At 52.7% G+C, this 19156-nt stretch overlaps 1 protein-coding gene and 1 long non-coding RNA gene across 2 annotated transcripts; one reads left to right on the top strand and one right to left on the bottom strand.

The window, feature by feature from the left end:
• Window positions 1–5855: 5855 nt before the first annotated feature.
• LOC138842768 (uncharacterized) lies at window positions 5856–8316 on the bottom strand. Its single transcript, XR_011377600.1, has 3 exons — window positions 8085–8316; window positions 7615–7710; window positions 5856–6067 (listed from the first exon to the last, which is right to left on the bottom strand). It is a non-coding gene; the product is annotated as an uncharacterized lncRNA (long non-coding RNA).
• A 3277-nt stretch (window positions 8317–11593) lies between these two features.
• FADD (Fas associated via death domain) lies at window positions 11594–18687 on the top strand. The gene is made up of 2 exons (XM_030833233.2): window positions 11594–12032; window positions 13650–18687. Exons 1-2 carry the CDS (start codon window positions 11747–11749, stop codon window positions 13997–13999), a joined length of 636 nt encoding a protein of 211 aa, XP_030689093.1. The 5' UTR covers window positions 11594–11746; the 3' UTR covers window positions 14000–18687.
• The last annotated feature ends 469 nt before the right edge of the window (window positions 18688–19156 follow it).

The raw sequence follows: 19156 nt of genomic DNA, 5'->3' as shown, positions 1-19156 counted from the left end.
GAATTGTGGTCACACCTTCCCAGCAGCCTCTTCCACAATACCCAGATCCCAACCCCTGGTGCCTGCAACCCGACAGAGTTTTTAGTATTTTGGATTTTGTGGACCTAAAATTTCCCCCAAGCCTTTTTGGGACCATCCCAGGGTTGCCAGTGCTTTCATTTGGGCCAGTGGGGGCACTATTTCTTTAATTCATTACCTATAATCACCATCATTTCATGAAAGAGAGACTATCTTTCGCACTCAAACGTCAGCAAGACCTCGACCCGCACACCCGCAGGGCCAGGGAGGGCCTCGGGCGCCCCTTGTGCTGCTGTGTCCCCAGGGAAACCTCAGCAAATCCAAGCTCACGAGGCCCTGGCTGGGCTCGGTCAAGAATGTCCTTCTGGGGAATCTGCTGGCGGTCCAGCGGTTAAGACTCCGCGCTTCCACTGCAGGGGGTGAGGGTTCAATCCCTGGTCGGGGAACTAAGATCCCATATGCCGTGCAAGGCGGCCCAAAAATAAATTAAAAAATAAAAGTTCCTTCTAAAGCTTTGGAACCTCTTCCTTAGTCCTGATGAGGGTGGCTCCCAGGGCCAGCATGGCCGGAAGCCCTCCCCTTTTATGGGTCCTCCCAGGGGAAGGATCTTTGGCCCCAGTGAGTACATGAGCGAACAGTCTCAGAGTGGGGAGGTGACTTGCCCAAGATCACGGGGCTCCTTGGCACCCCTTAGAGAGATCCATCCAGGCAACGTTCCAGATGAAGCCGCGAGCAAGGCAGACACGGCCCCTTCCCTCAGGGGATGACCTCTTGCAGTGGGCATCAGAGGCTGAACAAGAAAATGAACCCAGCACCAGATCATCTCAGAGGAAGGAAGGGGGCTAATGAAGATGAAACAGGGGTGTGACTGAGAGTGACCAAGCTGGGCAGGCAGGTCCCTGGAGTCTGAACAAGGAGGAGCCAGAATGTAAAACCCTGGAGGAAGGCAGGATGGTTCAGGCAGCAGAGTGCACGTGCAAAGGCCCTGAGGCATCAGTGTGCTGGGTGAGTTGGAGGAGCATCAAGAAGTTCATCACGTCTGGAGGGGAGGCACGGGGGGGAGGGGCAGGAGATGGGGCAGGAATCGGGGACCAACTTGCACCAGCCCCCGGCTTAGTGAGGACCTCAAGCTTGGTGGTAAGTCCACGGCAGGGTCTGGCGGTCTTAACCAGCGGTCTTAACCAGCACAGTGATGGACCTGATTCACATTTTGAGGTCTTGGTGGCTTTGGATGGACACTGCAGTGGGGTGGGGAGCCACAGAGGAGAGTTGCAGAAATTCAGATGAGCAATAATTGGATTTGGACGAGGGTGGTAGAGGTGGGTGGAAGAAAGCCAACAGATTAACATCACAAAGACCTGGGATCTGGCAGTGAAAGGACCCCCAGAGATGAGCTGGTCAGAGGGTGCCATTATTTCACAGATGGACACAGTGAAGCCCAGAGAGGGTCAGGGCTCTGCTCCAGTCACACAGCAAGCTGGCTACACAGCCATCCCTCGGACCCAGGCCCCTGGCACCCAGCACTGAACAGTTTCTGCTTCTGGTCCCTGGAGTGGTGTGGCAGGAGCTGGGCAAGGCTGGGCCCCCAAGCACAGACAGTGAAGGACCAGGGCCTGCAGGGGGCCTGAGGTCTGGGGCGGGGGGCACTCATGCCAGCATCTTTTATGGGGACTCAGCAGCTCTCCTGAAGGTGGAGGCTGCTGTGAGCTGCAATCAGCCCAAGAGACCTCTGTTTGTTAGGTTCAGTGCTTGTTAAATTTTTTTAGTTAATTTAATATATAAAAACCCAGTATATACACATAGAAATCCAGATTTGTATGTTCTCTTGAAAAATCATGCCATCTGATGACACAGCTGTATTTTTCACCATGTCACATTCTTGCACTCGACTGGAGACCGGTGGTGGCCCTTCTTTAGAAGGTGCGTGTCCTTTCTGACAATCACGGCCCCTCTCCCCACTCTCCCCCTGGCTGAGGGGGCGGCTGAGACTGCAGCTCCTGGAGTCACTGGCCCTTCGAGACAAGCCGCAGGCCCGGTCCCTTTCCTGGGATCCAGGACCAGCTGTGGGCTTCCCTGGAACTGAGCTTGGCCAAGGTGTGTGCCTGAGACAGGGCTGTCCCTGCCCCAAGGCTGCAATCAGAGCCCCTGGCCCTGGCACCCACATCCCCAGCACACACACACTTTCACCTGCAGGTCCCCCCACCACAGGTGGTGTGTGCCCCACACTTCGGCAACACTCATTCACCCATCCCTGTTTTGTAAGAGCCACAGCAAAGTAGAGAAATGCTAACACTCGCCAGAAAAGAGGCCAGGAAGCAGCACTGACATAGTGCCAGGCATGGAGGAGGCACCAGAAAGTGCTGAATGAATGAATAAGTGAGTGTGAGGGATGGATGGATGGATGGGTGGATGGGTGGATGGGTGGATGGGTGGATGGATATGGGAGGGAGGGAGGGAGGGAGGGAGAAATGAAAGGTGGATGGATGGATGGACATTTGCATGGATGGATGAGTGGATGAGTGGATGGGTGAATGGATGGATGGATGGATGGATGGACATTTGAATGGGTAGATGGATGGATGGATGGATGGATGGATGGATGGATGGATGGACATTTGAATGGATGGAAGGATAGATGGATGAGTGGATGGGTGGATGGGTGAATGGTTGGATGGTTGGGTAGTTAGATGGATGGGTGGATGGACATTTGGATGGATGGATGGATAGACATTTGAATGGATGGATGGATGGCAAAAAGCCTGATGACTAGGCCTTTCTGTCTTTGAGCCAAGTGGACCTCTGAGTCAAGCTGACAGGGATGGTGGCGGAGGAGGTGAGGGGCCCATGGGAGGGAAGGTGTGGTGCCCTCTGGACCACAGATATGCCCACAGCAAGCAGCCCACCCCCTGCTCACTCACAGCCTTTGTCAGAGAAGCCTGTAGCAAAGATACATCTGTTGCCCAGAGACACCGACTTGGCTCAGCACAAGCATGTTAAGCCTGGTTTGCTCAGAAGGGCTGATGGACATTGCCCCTGCCGAGAGCCTGTCAGGATGCACCCCTGGGAAAAAGGCAACCTTGTATGTACTAAGGTCTGATTTCCTGAGCTCCTGAGCTCTGCCAGGTAATTTATTTAGTGTGTCCATTTCTGCTGTCCCCTCTCTGCACCCCGTAATTTATTTGGTGTGTCCATTCCTGCTGTCCCCTCTCCGCAGCCCCCACCCCCTCCCCCTCCCCTTCATCTCTCTCTCCCCCAACATTTTTTTTTTTTTTTTTTTTTTTTTTGCGGTACGCAGGCCTCTCACCTCTGTGGCCTCTCCCGTTGCGGAGCACAGGCTCCGGACACGCAGGCTCAGCGGCCATGGCTCACGGGCCCAGCCGTTCCGTGGCATGTGGGATCTTCCCGGACCGGGGCACGAACCCGTGTCCCCTGCATTGGCAGGCGGACTCTCAACCACTGCGCCACCAGGGAAGCCCCCCCCCCAACATTTTTTATTGAAGTATAACATACAGAAAACTACACAGATCTTGAGTATACAATTTCCCCAGAAATCACACACCTCTGCAGTCAGGACTCAGAATGTTACAGCACCCAGGAAGCCTCCCTTGGCGCTCCCCTCTGGTCACCCCTCCTCACCCAGCTGTCACCGTCCTGATGGCTATCCTGACCTCAGCAGGAGTGTTTGTCTGGTTTCGCTTGTGGGTGGCTGCCGCCTCCTGCTGGCTGTCTGTGGGAACTGCCCTTAGGGAAGAAAGAGACCCAGCATGTGCGGCCTGTATAGGTTTTCTGTTTGTGGGCGGGGCAGATGACCACGAACCCAGTGGCTTAAAACACCAACGTACTACCTTACAGTTCCGTGGGCCAGATGTCTGACACAAGTCTCACTGGGCTAAGAGGAAGGTGTGGGCAGGGCTGGGCCCCTCCCGCCATCTCCAGGCCAGCCATGGTGGCCAGTCCTTCTCCCGCAGCTGTCTCTCCAGCTCTCCGCTCATGAGGACCATGATGGGTTGTGTCCTTGGGATAACCCAGGATGATCGCCCCATCTCAAAGTCCTTCATCTTCATCACACCTGCAAAGTCACTCCTGCCATGTAAACTAACTCGTTCACAAGGTCTGGGAATTGGGATTGGACACCTTGGGGGCCATTGTCCCATCCACCATGTACCCCTGCCCCCAGGAAGGAGGGTTTTTTTGGAAAAAACTAACTACCCCCAAGCAAAGCCCAGAATACCCAAATATCTAAGCAGAGACTTCAAAAGGAATGAGAAAGATCAAAACAAACAAAAAGAAAGATCCCGGAGCACACCGAGACGACACAGGAGAAAAAGAAAGGAAAGTAACTCTGTTCACCGTCTTCATGAATAAAGACCAATGTTCATCCATGAAACAGGCAATAGATGCATTTTCTTTCTTTTTTTAAAAAATTTTATTTATTTTTGGCTGCACTGGGTCTTCGTCGCTGTGCGTGGGTTTTCTCTAGTTGCAGCAAGCCGGGGCTACTCTTCGTTGTGGCGCGTGGGCTTCTCATTTCTTTTTTTAAAGAAACAATGTCAAGTGAAAGGAAAACACATAAACTGGACTTCGTCAAAATTTAAGAATTTTTTGCATCAAAGGATACCCAATCAACAGTGAAACAGCAATTCACAAAATGGGAGAAAATATTTGCAAACCATGTTTCTGATTAGGGGTTTATATTTGGAATATATAAGGATCCCCTTCAACTGAGCAAGAAAAAGACAAGCAACCCAGTTAAAAGTGCGCAGAGGCCTTGAATAGGCATTTCTCCAGAGGAGACATACAAATGGTCAATGAGCACGTGAAAAGATACTCAAGATGCTCAAGATGGTCATCAGGGAAACGCAAATCAAACCCACGAGACACCACTGCACACCCATTAGGAAGCCTATTATCCAACAAACACAAAATAATAAGAGTTGGTGAGGCTGCGGAGAAATTGGAACCTTGTGCATTGCTGTTAGGAATGTAAAATGGTGCAGCTGCTACGGGAAACACTTCGACGGTTTTTCAAAAACATTAAACATAGAATGACCGTATGATCCAGCAATTCCACTTCCGGATATATAAACAAAAGAATTTAAAGCAGGGACTCAAACAGACAGTTGTACACTCATGTTCACCTGTGGCTTCACGGGGAGTTTCCTATGATCAGTTGATAGAGGAAGAGAACACTCAGGCCTGGTTTATGGGGGGTTCTACATGATACACAGGCACCCCCTGAAAGTGGATGGTTGCAGCACTACAGCCTCTCTCTGAGGCATCCCTGAGGGACAGCAGTGAAGAGAAATCCTTTAGGTGGGCAGAACTTCTATCAGAATACTTGAAGGCATGAGAAGGAGCCTGGGGCGGGCTGGGGGGGGGGTGGTGTTCCAGGACTTATTTGACATCAATAGACATGCCACCCAATGACAACAGAGCACCCTTTTTTTCTCTCAAGAACCCAGGGAACACTTACCAAGACAGACCACATACTAGGCCCTAAAACAAGCTCAACAAGTTTAAAAGAATTGAAACCATCCAGAGTGTGTTCTCTGCCATAAGGGAATCAAAGTAGGAATCAATGACAGAAAGACAACAGGAAAATCTCTAAACACACGTACGTTACACAGCATACTTCCAAATAATCTATGGGTCAAAGAGAAAGTCCAAGAGGAAATAACAATACATAGAAATGAATGAAAATGAAAACACAGCATATCAAAATTTGTGAGACAAAGCTAAAGTAATGTTGAAAGGAAAATCCATAAAACTAAATGCTTACCTTAGAAATAAATAGCCTATGTGCCCACCTCAACAAACTAGAACAAAAAAAGAGCAAAATAAATCCAAAGCAAGGAGAGGGAAATAAAATATCCAACACAAGCAAAAAAAAATGAAATAAAGGGCTCCCCTGGTGGCGCAGTTGTTGAGAGTCTGCCTGCCGATGCAGGGGACATGGGTTCATGCCCTGGTCTGGGAAGATCTCACGTGCCGCGGAGTGGCTGGGCCCGTGGGCCATGGCCGCTGAGCCTGTGCATCCGGAGCCTGTGCTCTGCAATGGGAGAGGCCACAACAGTGAGAGGCCCGCGTAACACAAAAAAAATAATAATAATAAAAAAAATAAAAAAAATTAAAATTTGGGAGGGATAGAGAAAAATCATTGAAACAAAAAGCTGGTTCCTTACAAATAAATAAAATTAATAAACCTCTAGCAAGACAGAGAAACTTAAAGAGAGAAGACACAAATCACGAATTTCAGGAATGACATTGAGGGTTCATTATAGGTCTCATAGCCATTAAAAGGATAATGTTACAGACTGAACATGTTCCCCCAAAATTCATATGTTGAAACTCTACCCTCCCCCCTTGTGATAGTGTTCAAAGGTGGGGCCCCCATGATGGAATTAGTGCCCTTAAAAGAGTCTGGAGAGAGCTTGCTTCCCTCTCTGTTCTTCTCCATGTGAGGCTACAATGAGAACTCAGAGTCTGCACTCTGGAACAGGCCCTCACCAGAATGCGACCCTGCTAGCACCCTGATCACAGACGTCCAGGCTCCAGAACCATGAGAAATAAATTTCTGTTGTGTATAAGCCACCCAGTCTATGGTACTTTTCTAGAGCAGCACAAAATGGACTGAGACACAAAATAAGGGAATACTACAAATCACCATGCTCATAAAGTCTAAGGCTTAGAAAAATGGACAAATTCCTCAAAACTGCACAAACTACCAAAACTCAATTAAGATGAAATAGACAACTTGAATAGCCTTATAACCATCAAATCCATAAAAGGAAAATTTATAATTTTTTTTTTTTTTTTTTGCGGTACGTGGGCTCTCACTGTTGTGACCTCTCCCATTGCGGAGCACAGGCTCCGGACGTGCAGGCCCAGTGGGCATGGCTCATGGGCCCAGCCGCTCCGTGGCATGTGGGATCCTCCCGGACCGGGGCACGAACCCGTGTCCCCCGCATCCGCAAGTGGACTCTCAACCGCTGTGCCACCAGGGAAGCCCCCCATAAAAGGAAAATTTGATGAACTGGACCTCATCAAGAGTTAAATTTTTTGCTCTGTGAAAGATCATGTAAAGAGGATGAAAAGATAAGCTACAAACTGCGAGGTAGTGGGTCAGACGCAGGGATAATTGTGCTAATGGAGATTCAGATTAACCAAGCCTTGTACAAGATTCATTCAGTCAGAAATATTTTGTGAGCTCCTGTGGAGTGCCAGCCAGTGTTCTGGGCGCTTCTGCAGGGGAGACGCGGGCAAGAAACAGAGCAGGAAGCAAAACGTGTAGTAACGTCAGGAGATGCCACATGCAGGGGACCGAGAAATGCGGCAGCAGGGCTGGGGATCCAGCGGATGGGGACGTGGTTTAACCCTCCCATGCCAGCCTCCTCCCTGGCCCCTCCGTGTCCCCCTTACAGTAGCCGCCCTCTGGCCTCGGACCTTGGTTCTCTTTTCATTCTCCTCTCCCTCCATTGGTGACCTCATTCTGTGGGTGATCTAAATACTGTATTAGTCAAGATTCTCAAGAGAAACAGAACCAATAGGATATATAGAGGTAAATGAGAAGGTTTATTGTAAGATTGGTTCACTTACAGTGACGGAAGCCAAGAAGTCCCATAGTCTGCCATCTGCAAGCTGGGAACCAGGAAAGCTGGTGTGTGATTCAGTCTGAGTCTAAAGGCCTGAAAACTGGGGGGGGGGGGGGGAGTGGAGGGGGGCGACGGTGTTCAAGCAGAGAGAGCGAATTCTCCCTTCCTCTGCCTTTTCGTTCTGTTTAGATGATGCCACCCAAATTGGGGAAGGCCATCTGCTTCTGTTAGTCAATTCAAACGCTAATCTCTGCCAGAAACACCCCACAGACACACCCAGAAATAATGTTTTACCAGCTATCCAGCCACCCCTTAGCCTAGTCAGGCTGACACGTAAGATTAACCATCACAAACACCATCTACCTGCAGGATACTCCCAACTTCACATTTCCCGCCCAGGTCTCTGTTCCGAACCCTGGTCCACACATCCCACTATCCAGTCAACATCTCTACTAGCTCCTCCCCCAGACTCACCCTGATCTCAGGTGGCTGTGAGTGACCACAGTGAGCGGCAGCTTGAAGTGGGATCTCAGTTCCCTGGGAATTGAACCCGGACCACAGCAGTGAAAGCACCGAATTCTAACCACTAGACCACCAGGGACTATTGGCTAGGAGCAGGGCCCTGGCTCTCATCTGCTTTGAAGAAAGAATCAGCAAAGAGATGAAAAGTATTGAGGCAAGTAAAGTGTTTATTAGGAGAGAAGAATAGAAAGCACAGGCAGGCTGAGAGACAGAGAGAGAGGCGTGTGCTTTTGGGGGTGGTTTAAACCATATGGGGGAAGTTCTTCTAGGTTTCCTCTGGCCAATCAGCTTGCTTTGTCTGGCTCTGAGTCCATATCTGGTCTGACTCAGGGCCCTCCCCTGTGTGCACATGCATCTTTTAGCCAAGATGGATTCCAGCGCAAGGGTCTCTGAGAGGTTAACAGAACATATTATGGTCTGGCGCCCCCTCCCTTTAACCTTTCTGCACATGCATAGTCTGGGAGGGAGTCTCCTTGGCCCCGAGAATGAGAACTATGTGGTCTCTTTGTCTTTTATGCCAGCAGGGCTCAGCCCCTCTCTGTTTCTGCCGTTCCGTTCCCTTGAAGCGTCCACAGGAGACAAAGTCCAGCTGCTTATCCTGTTCCTGTTATTATCTTTATTTTTAAAGCATAAACAGGAGGTTAGTTGTAAATGTCTAAACTGGGGCCCGTCTATCTCCTGCCTCAACCCCACCCACACCCTCCCCAGGTCAGCCAATGGACACTCCAACTTTCAGACCTTACAAGCATCCTCAGTGCCTCTCGTTTACACACAGCCCCAAATCAAAAGAAGGCTGCGCCTCTCATCTGGATTACTGTGGAGTCTCCTGGGTTCTACCCAGTGATTCTATAAAAATGTAACTCAGAGGGCTTCCCTGGTGGCGCAGTGGTTGAGAGTCCGCCTGCCGATGCAGGGGACACGGGTTCGCGCCTGGGAGGGTCCCACATGCCGCGGAGCGGCTGGGCCCGTGAGCCATGGCCGCTGAGTCTGCGCGTCCGGAGGCTGTGCTCCACAACGGGAGAGGCCACACCAGTGAGAGGTCTGCGTACCGCAAAAAAAAAAAAAATGTAACTCAGAGCTCACGGTAGCCTTACAGTAAGTCCCCTACATGCAAACCAGTTCTGTTCCGAGAGCGTGTTCGTAAGTCCAATTTGTTTGTAAGTCCAACAAAGTCAGCCTAGGTACCCAACTAACACAATCGGCTATATGCTACTGTACTGTAATAGGTTTATAATACTTTTCACACAAATAATACATAAAAAACAAAGAAAACATTTTAAATCTTACAGTACAGTACCTTGAAAAGTACAGTAGTACAACAGCTGGCATCCAGGGGCTGGCATCGAGTGAACAGGCAGGAAGAGTTACTGACTGGAAGAGAGGAAGTTGGAGATGGTAGAGCTGAAGGATCTTCAGCAGTAGGAGATGGAGGGCAAGCTGCAATTTCACTCATCCCTGACGCTGATGGCACAGGTTCTAGTTCTTTGCTGGATTCAATTCTATCTACCCTCTTGAAAAAATGATCCAGTGATGTCTGGGTAGTAGCTCTTTTTTGCCCATCATAGACGACACGGTAGCACTGGATTGCATTCTGAATGGTTGCTGCAACCTTCATGTACTTCATGTACGTTCAGGTCCTGTGCCTCAAAAACTAACAGTGCCTTCTCAAATAAAGAAAATCCCCTTGGGCTTCCCTGGTGGCGCAGTGGTTGAGAGTCCGCCTGCCGATGCAGGGGACACGGGTTCATGCCCCGGTCCGGGAAGACCCCACATGCGGCGGAGCGGCTGGGCCCGTGAGCCATGGCCGCTGAGCCTGCGCGTCCGGAGCCTGTGCTCCGCAACGGGAGAGGCCACAACAGTGAGAGGCCCACGTACCGCAAAAGAAAAACAAAAAGAAAATCCCCTAGCCATTTCCTGCATCATGAACCTCTTTGGTTGTCCAGTTACTTGTTCTTCCTCTTGTCTCTCTTTGTCCTTTCTCTGGGCCTCCAATTCCATCAGGTCTTCATTAGGAAGTTCCACGTTCGCATCTTTGAAAGTTCGCAACTTGAAGGTTCCTACGTAGGGGATTTATTATATTCATAATGGCCAAAAAGCAGAGAAAACTGAAAGATCCATCCACTGATGACGGCATACACAAATGTGGTCCATCCGTACAATGGAATACTACTGACCCATAAAAAGGAAAGAAGCACTGTCACAGGCTACAAGGACGAACCTTGAAGATGTTACGCTCAGTTAAAGAAGCCAGGCACAAAAGGCCACACAAAAGTGTATGGTTCCACTTACATGAAATGTCCAGAACTGTCAAATCCAGAGAGACAGAAGTAAATTAGTGGTTGCCAGGGGCTGGAGAAAGAGCGAGGGAAAGCAAGTGATTAATAATGAGTACCAGGTTTCTACATGGGCGAGACGAAACTAAAACTAGCAGATGGTGGGGATTGCACAACCTTATGAATATACTAAAAACACTGAGTTGTACACTTTGAAAGGGTGAGTTGTAGAGAATGTGAATTACATCTCAATTTTATATATATATATATACTTTTTTTTTCCTCTAGGTAACTCAGATGGCTTCACTCTTCCACTCACCCTCTGCAGGGTCTCAGGGACAGTAAAGCCGCGTTCTTAGCTGGCTCCTCCTAATTCACCCCCTCCACTCGCTGGCCACCCCATTTCTCCCCGGCTCTGCTCCTGCAACCTCCGCCCTCCTCTGCTTCTGCTCTTGCTGTGGCTCCGCCCTCTTCCCCTCAAGCCTACACACCTGGCCCCTCACACCCGGCACGTGCACCTGCACCTTGGGACCCCGCCCTCGCAACGTGCGCCGCCCCACCTCCACACTCCCCATTCCCCTATCCTCTTGGCCGCGACTCGCATTAACTTCTGGCTTTCCTGCACTTTCTTATCAGTGTTAGGTAATCTTGTGTCCTGATGCTGTATAAGCTCCGGGCAGGCCGGGCCTTCGGCACTTTGTTCCCGATTTGTCACCAGAACCTACTGCGTGGTACACAGTAGGCGTCAGTAAACGCTAATAAGCATTCAGAAAAATAATGAGGATAACTTTAAAAAATCAAGTAGTTATTAAACTTTTAAAACTAAATAAAACTCTGAATAGTCTTTTCTGCACACTGATTTCCAGGGGACACTAAAGGACATGCATTTTCACAAATGTTAATAAATAAATGCATTTATTATCGGCATCCGCAGTGCAACTTTCCACAGAAAACACAGCCCGCGCCCGGAGCGTCGGGACACCCAAGGCCGCACGCCCCCACCCAGAGAGAAGGACGTCAGGGCGCAGGCGCAGAGGTCGGGGTCCCACCGCCGTCAGCATGTCTGGTGCGCCTCCTGGCGGCGGCCGCAAGCCACGCCCCCACCCCCGGGCGGAAATGGCTACTGTTGGACTCGGGGAGCATGCGCGAGTTCCTGGAGTTCTCGCGAGAGAAAGCGGCCCCAAGGGAGACTTCCGGTGAGGGGGCATCAGAGGCTGGAAGTGGGAACCTCCGCCGCTAGGCCGAGGGGCGCAGGGCGCTAGAGGAGGCGGGCCAGAGAGCGGGCGGCGGGCCGGTCCGGGGGAAGCCAGAGGAGGGCCGGGCCCCGCCGCGCCCGCCGCCATGGACCCGTTCCTGGTGCTGCTGCACTCGGTGTCGGTCAGCCTGTCGAGCAGCGAGCTGACTGAGCTCAAGTTCCTGTGTCAAAGCCGCGTGGGCAAGAGAAAGCTGGAGCTCGTGCAGAGTGGCGTGGACCTCTTCAACGTGCTGCTGGAGCAGACCGAGATGAGCCGCGAGAACACCGTGCTGCTCCGCAAGCTGCTCGTCTCCCTGCGGCGCCAGGACCTCCTGCGACGCCTGGACGATTTCGAGGCGGGCGCGGAGGGCGGGGCCGCGCCGGAGGAGCGAGGTGGGGGCGGGGGCCTGAGGTCTCGGGGTCAGGTGGGGCCGCGCCGGAGGAGCCAGGCGGGGGCGCGGGCCTGAGGATTGGCGGGGCGTGCGAGGCCGCGCCCGAGGAGCCAGGTGGGGGCGGGGCCGCGCCGGAGGAGCCAGGTGGGGGCGGGGGTCTGAGGTCGGGGGGCGGGCGGGGCCGCGCCGGAGGAGCCAGGCGGGGGCGGGGGCCTGAGGACTGGGGGGCGCCGGGGGAGGCAGGGTCAGCTGGACCAGCAATAGTTTCGATCTCCCGGGTGCCTAACCTTTTCCGGGTTCGGTTTGCGTGGGTTTTCTCTAAACAGCCCTGGGAGACAGACGGGTAATATACCCACTTTGCAAATGGGAGAACCATAGTGCACAGAAGTTAACAGCCTAAGTTGCAGAGCATGGACACCCATCCCCCAGCCTCAGTATTTTCTCCACCTCCCCCCTCCCTCCGGGTGAGTTAGAGATTACTCGAAAGGAAAGGACATTGCTAACCTCCTGGGTGGAGTGGAAGTACACCAGAAGCGTCACAGCAGGTACGGGTTGGTTGATAAGGGACAGTTTTTGCACAATGGGCCATCAAGGCGTGGTCCTGGCTCTGCCGTTGTCTAGCTGTGTGATCTCAAGAAATAACTTACACTTACCTTCCGTGTCTCCATTTCCTCTTCTGTACAAGTGATCAGTAACGCAGGTGCCGACCTCACAGAACTGGAGGAGTTGGCACACAGGCTGGCAGCATATCAGGGATTTGCATTTGAAGATGCAACTTTGCAGGAACCTTCCAAGAAGCATTTTGTCCTTCCTCTTCTCCCTGCCCCCGTCCAGAAACAGCCTTTTGTAGTCTGTCATGCTGATCTCAGTAGTGACCTTTCAGCAGATGAGGACATAGTAGCCAGAGACTGAGGACTGGTGTCAGTCAGGACATCTTCCAGAGTAAGAATCGGGGTGTTCAGGGCTGGCGTACAAATTACCGTATCTTGGTGGCCTAAAGCAACAGAATTTGATGCTCTTACAGTTCTCGGTCCAGTAGTCAAGTCAGGGTGTCACTAGGCCGTGCTCCCTCTGGAAGCTCTCGGGGAGGAGCCTTCATGCCTCCTCTGGTTTCTGGGGACTCCAGGCGTTGGCTTGTGCCCACATCGCTCCAGTCTCTGCCTCCGTGGCACGTGGTCTTGTCACTGGATTTAGGGCTCACCTGGATAATCCAGGATGATCCCCTCGTCTCAAGATCGTCAACTGAATCTCATCTACAAAGGCCCTTTTCCAAATAAGTTAACATTCACGGTTCCAAGGGTTTGACGTGGACATACGTTTTAGGGGCCACCATTCAACCCACTGTAGGGTGAGATGGGGGAGCAACTCCATCTCCCTGTCCTGAGTAGGTATCTCCGTAACAACACACCCCAACCGTTAAGTCTTCAGAGCAGGCCACGCCTCTTGGGTAGTGTTTCAGGGTGTGGTTAGCTGGGGCAGGATTGGCCTCTGCAGGAGGACCTCTTGGTACCCAGCCCTTGGGTCAGCACCGAGGAGCCCATCAGGGAGTGTGGGGTAACCTGTCTCCTAAAGAGCTCCCGTACTCTCTGCTCAGTCATTGTGTTCTTTCCCTCCCCAGACCTGCAGGCAGCGTTTGACATCATCTGTGATAACGTGGGGAAGGACTGGAGGAAACTGGCTCGTCACCTCGGAGTGTCTGACGCCAAGATTGAAGCCATTGAGGAGAAGTATCCCCGGAACCTGGCAGAACAGGTGAGGGAGTCGCTGAGAGTCTGGAAGAACAGCAGGAGGGATGATGCGGCCGTGTCCCACCTGGTGAGGGCGCTCAGGGCCTGCCGGCTGAACCTGGTGGCAGACCTCATCGAGGAGGGTCAGCGGGCCCGGGCCCTCCAGAGCGACAGTGGGGACCCTGTGTCGCTCTCTGAGTCCTGGGACTCAGACTCGCCTGCCTCAGGGGCCTCCCGATGACCCAGCTGCTCTTCTCCAGGACCAAAGGCATCTACCCACTCTGAACTTCGGTTCCCTCCACCGCAGTTAACCACGTCCCATCCGTGCCAGCGTGTGCAGACCCGGCAGGGAGCCGGGTGAGGGCCCACGTGGGCTCTGGGCACGGTGATCAGCCTCAGGGAGATGCTTTCATCCCCATTAAACGAGTTCCTACCGGAGGACATTGCGAGCCACATCTGACACGTAGGAGGGACCTAGATACTAGTTAGGGTTAGAAACCTGGTCGTTGTCCAAGTGAGGAAGTGCAGAGTGGAACTGGAGGCAAGTCAGTAGTGATGGGGGAGTTGGGCTGGTAGCCAACGCTGTCCAGCTCTGGAGCCCGCGCTTGGAACCACTGGCTCCTTCTGCCAGTGGTTGCCACGGTTGCCAAAGGCTTGGAGGCTGGCAGTGTAGACCCGTCTCCCAGGGCAGGTGGCATGGGGGTGAGGCGATGCCTGTGAGGTGCTTAGAAGATGTGGACACAGGGCTGGGCAGACGCTAGTTCAGAGAAATATTATGATTCCTGTGATTCCCCAGTGTGTTACTATTTTGTGTCAAAACCACTATCTTTCTGATAACAGAGTTGGCAAGGGAGCTGGAGGTTGTGATTTTAAGAAGTAATCTTTCTTCCTGCTTCTCAGGTAACCCTATTGAAGCAAGGGCCTTTACAGAGGAAATCTCCACATTACAAAGATTCTTTTCTTCCCATTGATGATGGTTTCATTTTGCATGCTCTCAGAATTCCCATTGTAGTCGGTTTCAGCGTCCCTGGAAGGTTGTTACAGGCCCAACCTGGGAGCAGGGTAGCTGCATTTCATAACAGCTCCGGGGACCACTAACAAGGGGAGTGTTTATGGGGGTGGGATGAACTAGGAGATTGGGATTGACATACACACACTACTGTGTATTGTATAAAGTGGCAGAGAGCCCAGCGTTCTTGCCTTGCGCCTTCCTGCTGTGACCTTGGGAAAGCTACTTGTGATGTCATGCCATGCCGCCTTGACCTTGGGTTGCTGAGACCGTAGCAACGCTCACCACCAGGCTGTGGACCCAGCCTTCAGCACATACTTAGTGCCAGGCACTGCTAGGAGCTGGGGTCATGCAGCAGACAAGACAGAAGTGGCCCTACTCTGTTGACCCCGAAAGCCTGGCCGGGAACACGGGTGTTAACCAATTCATCGCAAGTTTGGGAGTTGAACCACTTCAGCCCCAGAGTGGCGTGGCCTGGCCCGTTTATGCCCTGAATATTCCCCCGCCTGCGAGGAGCATCTGCCTGTTCAGGACCTCGGGTCAGGGCTAGTTCTGTGGATAACACATACACACATCATCATCATCGTCAGTAAATGAGAGTGGCTTGGCTAATGGGTCGCTTTGGGACATAGGTGATCTGGAAAATGTGTCCACGTTTCTTGAACAGAGGCAGATTTCAGAGGTGGTGCTAATCTTCTTATGGTTTATGGCATATGCTACTGAAATGTGAGGTGCTGGGCACCCTGGCCTCTGGCCTGCATCCCCCAACACGGTTCCCACACCTGGAAGGAATGTCTGCCCTCTGTCACACCAGGTGTTCTCATGGAGGCTTTGACAGCACGTGCTTACAGCACTCAGGATTTTCCAATGCCTGGGACCTGGCACTGGACCGACTCCGTGCCACTTGAGGTGAGGCACTGGTCCCCCTGGGCACTGACATCCCAAGGCTTCCCTCAGGGAGCTGCTCTGGTCCACGTGGTGAGGATGAGGATGTTGGAGCAGCCTCAGTAGACCGGTCATGTGGCCTAATCTCACCACCCAAGGCACAGATCTGAGTTCCAGGACAGAAGAGGTGATGGATGAGAAGGCACCTCCTTCCAGCATTGCTGTCCGCCTCCCAGGCCCTGGAGATGGGCCAGCCGTGGTGGCTCTGGGCCGCTGGGGCAAAGCTGCAGAGCCTGGTAGTGGGTGAACTCGCCCAAGAAACTGGCCCCGGAAGGTGGGAGCTCAAGGCCAGCTAGAATCCTCCGTTTGTTCAGTCCTCAGTGGCCAGGGGGCTTCCACTGTAGCTGCGCTGCCACGCATTGAGGTGAGACCGAGCAAGCAGGCAGCCTGCCCTCAGAAAGCGCAGGATTCCCCCACTTTTGTGACACAAAAGGAAAAGGCACAATAAAGGTGTATAGAGTGACTTCCCTGGTGGTCCAGTGGTTAAGACTTCACCTTCCGATGCAGGGGGTGCGTAGGAGAGCTAAGACCCCACGTGCCTCGCAGCCAAAAAACCAAAACAAGCAATATTGTAACAAATTCAATAAAGACTTTAAAAATGGTCCACATCAAAAATAAAAAAAAAAAAAAGGTGTATAGAAAAAGCACAAATGCTATACGGGCCCTAAAAGTGGAAAGGTACACAGCAAATTTTGGAGAACAATTCTCTGAATGATAGTTTTTCTGTATGCTATCCAAATTTTCCCCGTTTCTGTAACAGTTTCAGTTGTCCGCCAAATACCAGTCCCAGGTGTAACGTGGACCGTCATGGGGGGTGTCCTGGAGAGCAGGGCGCCGCGTGGGCTCTCGAGCCTGACCTGAGTGTGAACCGGGGGCTCTGTCCCTTGGGGCTCCACCTCCCTGAAAAGGGGCCATTAGATAAATAGGAAGTGCTTGGGCAAGTCTGTGGCACTGTTTTTCCCTTAAAAACAAACACACGTCACCCAGAGCCCCAGAGGTCTGCCAAAGGCTGTTCTGCTCTGTGTGGTCTCAGAACATCGAGCCCGGCCTTTGTGCGGCTTGCGGGATCTTAGCTCCCTGATCAGGGATTGAACCCGTGCCCCCTGCAGTGGACTCGCAGAGTCCTGAGCACTGGACCGCCAGGGAATTCCCGTTCCAGGTCTTCTCATAACCCCTCCTGGGACAGACGTGGTTGACATCTAACCAGAACTGTGACCCCGGGGACAGGTCAGCTACACCCCACGTAGGCAGGGAGCTGCTGCAGTTTTTGGACAAAGATTTCTCACAGCAACTTTCCAAAAACAACCCATCCCTTTTTTTTTCAGTCACATAAAATTAATTTTTTCTGATAAAGCTGCACACAAGTCATGTGGTTTACTTGGAAGTGAAAGTTAAGATCCACGTTCTGCTCTCAATCCTTTTTCCCCTGAGAAGAAGGGAAAGAAGGGTCCAAGTGTACGCGCTTCGCGGGAGATTTCCCGGCCGACGAAGGAGGATTTGAACGAGTGTTTCCTTGACAAGGGTCGCTCCCTCTCCCGGCCCACAGGTTTCCCGGCTTCACAGCCTCCCCCTGCCACCTCGCCAGGCCAGCCCTGCTCCTGGGCCCCCGCCCCCTCCAGACTCTTCCGTTGGGGCGGGGGCTGGCAGCTCCCCTCCCCCCTGCTCTCCCCGCCGGCTGGCTTGCCTCCCGTCCGCTCCTCTTCCTCCCAGGCGACCCCACGGCCACCCCCAAAGTGCACTGCAGAGTGGAGGCTGCCGGTCCCACGGTGCGCTCTCCTGGTTTGTGTGGCCTCTAGGGCACCTGTTCTGGCCGCTCCGCTCGGCCTCTTTAACCTGTCCCGGCACCAGACCCCCACCCATGGGAGGACCTTGGCCTCGTCTCTCCCAGGTCCCTGGTGCCTCCCATCTCTCTCTCTCTCTCTCTCTCTCTCTCTCTCTCTCTCTCTATCTCTCTCTCTCTATCTCTCTCCCTCTCTCTCTCTCTCTCTCTCTCTCCCCTTCTCTCTCTGTCAGATAGCTGGGGGCAACGCTTGCCATGCAAGGGAGCGGATCACAGATTTCTGGGATTCGGACGTGGGCGTCGTGGGGGCAGGTGTTCCGCGGGCCCCTCCCTGGGGCTCGCGCTCCCGTGCGCCACAGCACCGGCTCCTCTGGACGCTACCTCGCAAGCCTCTCTCGTTCCCGCCCCCCAGCGGGGCTCCACCCTTCTCAGGACAGCCCGGCCTCTGCCCCTTCTGCCCCGCCCCATCAGCCGCCAGAAATAGTCATGCTGCAGACTCCTGACTGTATTCCTAGAAACCGCAAGCTCTCTGCACACGTTTTTCAGTTTTGTGTTTGTCTTCCCATGATACGTATTCTGAGTCATCTTGCTGACTGCTTTCTAGCCACAGGATTCCTGTGTGCATCGAGTTTTGGAACGAGACAGGCAAGCGTGACGCAGGGTAGCATGTGCTTATTCGAAAATGTCCAGGCACCCTACATCGGCCGGAACAGGCAAAACTTCTCTTTTACAAGGAAAATGTGCAATTGAAACCCGTTTTCGTCAGAGAAGCCCTCAGTTTCTTAAGTCAGTGACTACGTTAATACACTGTAGCAAGAGTCCCACGTGGGTACCAACCACATTAATTGTCACCAGGCAACAGAGGCCGAGTCAGTGCGTGAGCGGTGTTGTAAAAGCTGGAAGCCGAAGCACGTGGGCCGCTTGGTCACCCCGGCACCGGGCAGGTCTAAGCTCCCCTCCCCCACACCTGCTCGGTGACAGTCTCGACACAAGCAGCGACTTTGTCTCAGCGTGTGTTGCCTCACGGGACAGACCTTCTGTCTGGGGAGACGACAGAGTTCTCGAGATGGTTGGGGTGACGGCTGACAGCACTGTGAGTGAAGAGGGCGAACTTTATGTTGTGTATTATTTTACCACAAGTTTTAGAATCATCCTTCACATTAAATTAACCCTTTAATTATATTATTAATCTAAACTGTATTCGTTTCATGGGCTTCCCTCTGTCTAATTTGAATTTTATTGGTGTTTTATAAGTTACGAGGGCTATAGGAGCATAAGCGTGTCTCCGGCCTATGTGTGTGTTGAAGTGACATTATTACAGATAAAACCTTGTCCATCCCTGGGAGTCTGAGTCCCTGTTACTCCTTCCAGCGGGGTTTCCAGCTGGAGACACCCGTGTGCAGGGTGCCCAGGCCGCTCTGGGCAAGTCCTGGGGCCCAGCATCATGAGGAACAGGAGGGGCGCCGGGCCCCATGCAACTTGACCTCCTGGGGGGCTGAGGACCGGCTCAGACACCCCGTGTGATGAGGCCTCGCCTGACCCCCGCCTCCCGAAGAGGAGCCCCCCCCCGGCCCTGGTCGTGCCCCACCAGGCGCGGCTTCCTCATCACCGTGGCTTCCAGAGCTGCCCGACAACTCTAAGGGCAGAGGCTCACTGTGCCCGCT

The sequence above is a fragment of the Globicephala melas genome, chromosome 8 (genome assembly GCF_963455315.2).
Source record: "Globicephala melas chromosome 8, mGloMel1.2, whole genome shotgun sequence".
Lineage (NCBI taxonomy): Eukaryota > Metazoa > Chordata > Mammalia > Artiodactyla > Delphinidae > Globicephala > Globicephala melas.
The sequence above is the reverse complement of the archived record's forward strand: the minus strand, read 5'-3'. Positions and strand labels throughout refer to the sequence as shown.

Bases quoted from the DNA above. Each gene is read 5' to 3' on its own strand.
- FADD (XM_030833233.2), top strand. From the start codon at position 11,747: ATGGACCCGTTCCTGGTGCTGCTGCACTCGGTGTCGGTCAGCCTGTCG. The intron at 12,033-13,649 runs GTGGGGGCGGGG...TTCCCTCCCCAG, and splicing joins GGCCGCGCCGGAGGAGCGAG to ACCTGCAGGCAGCGTTTGAC.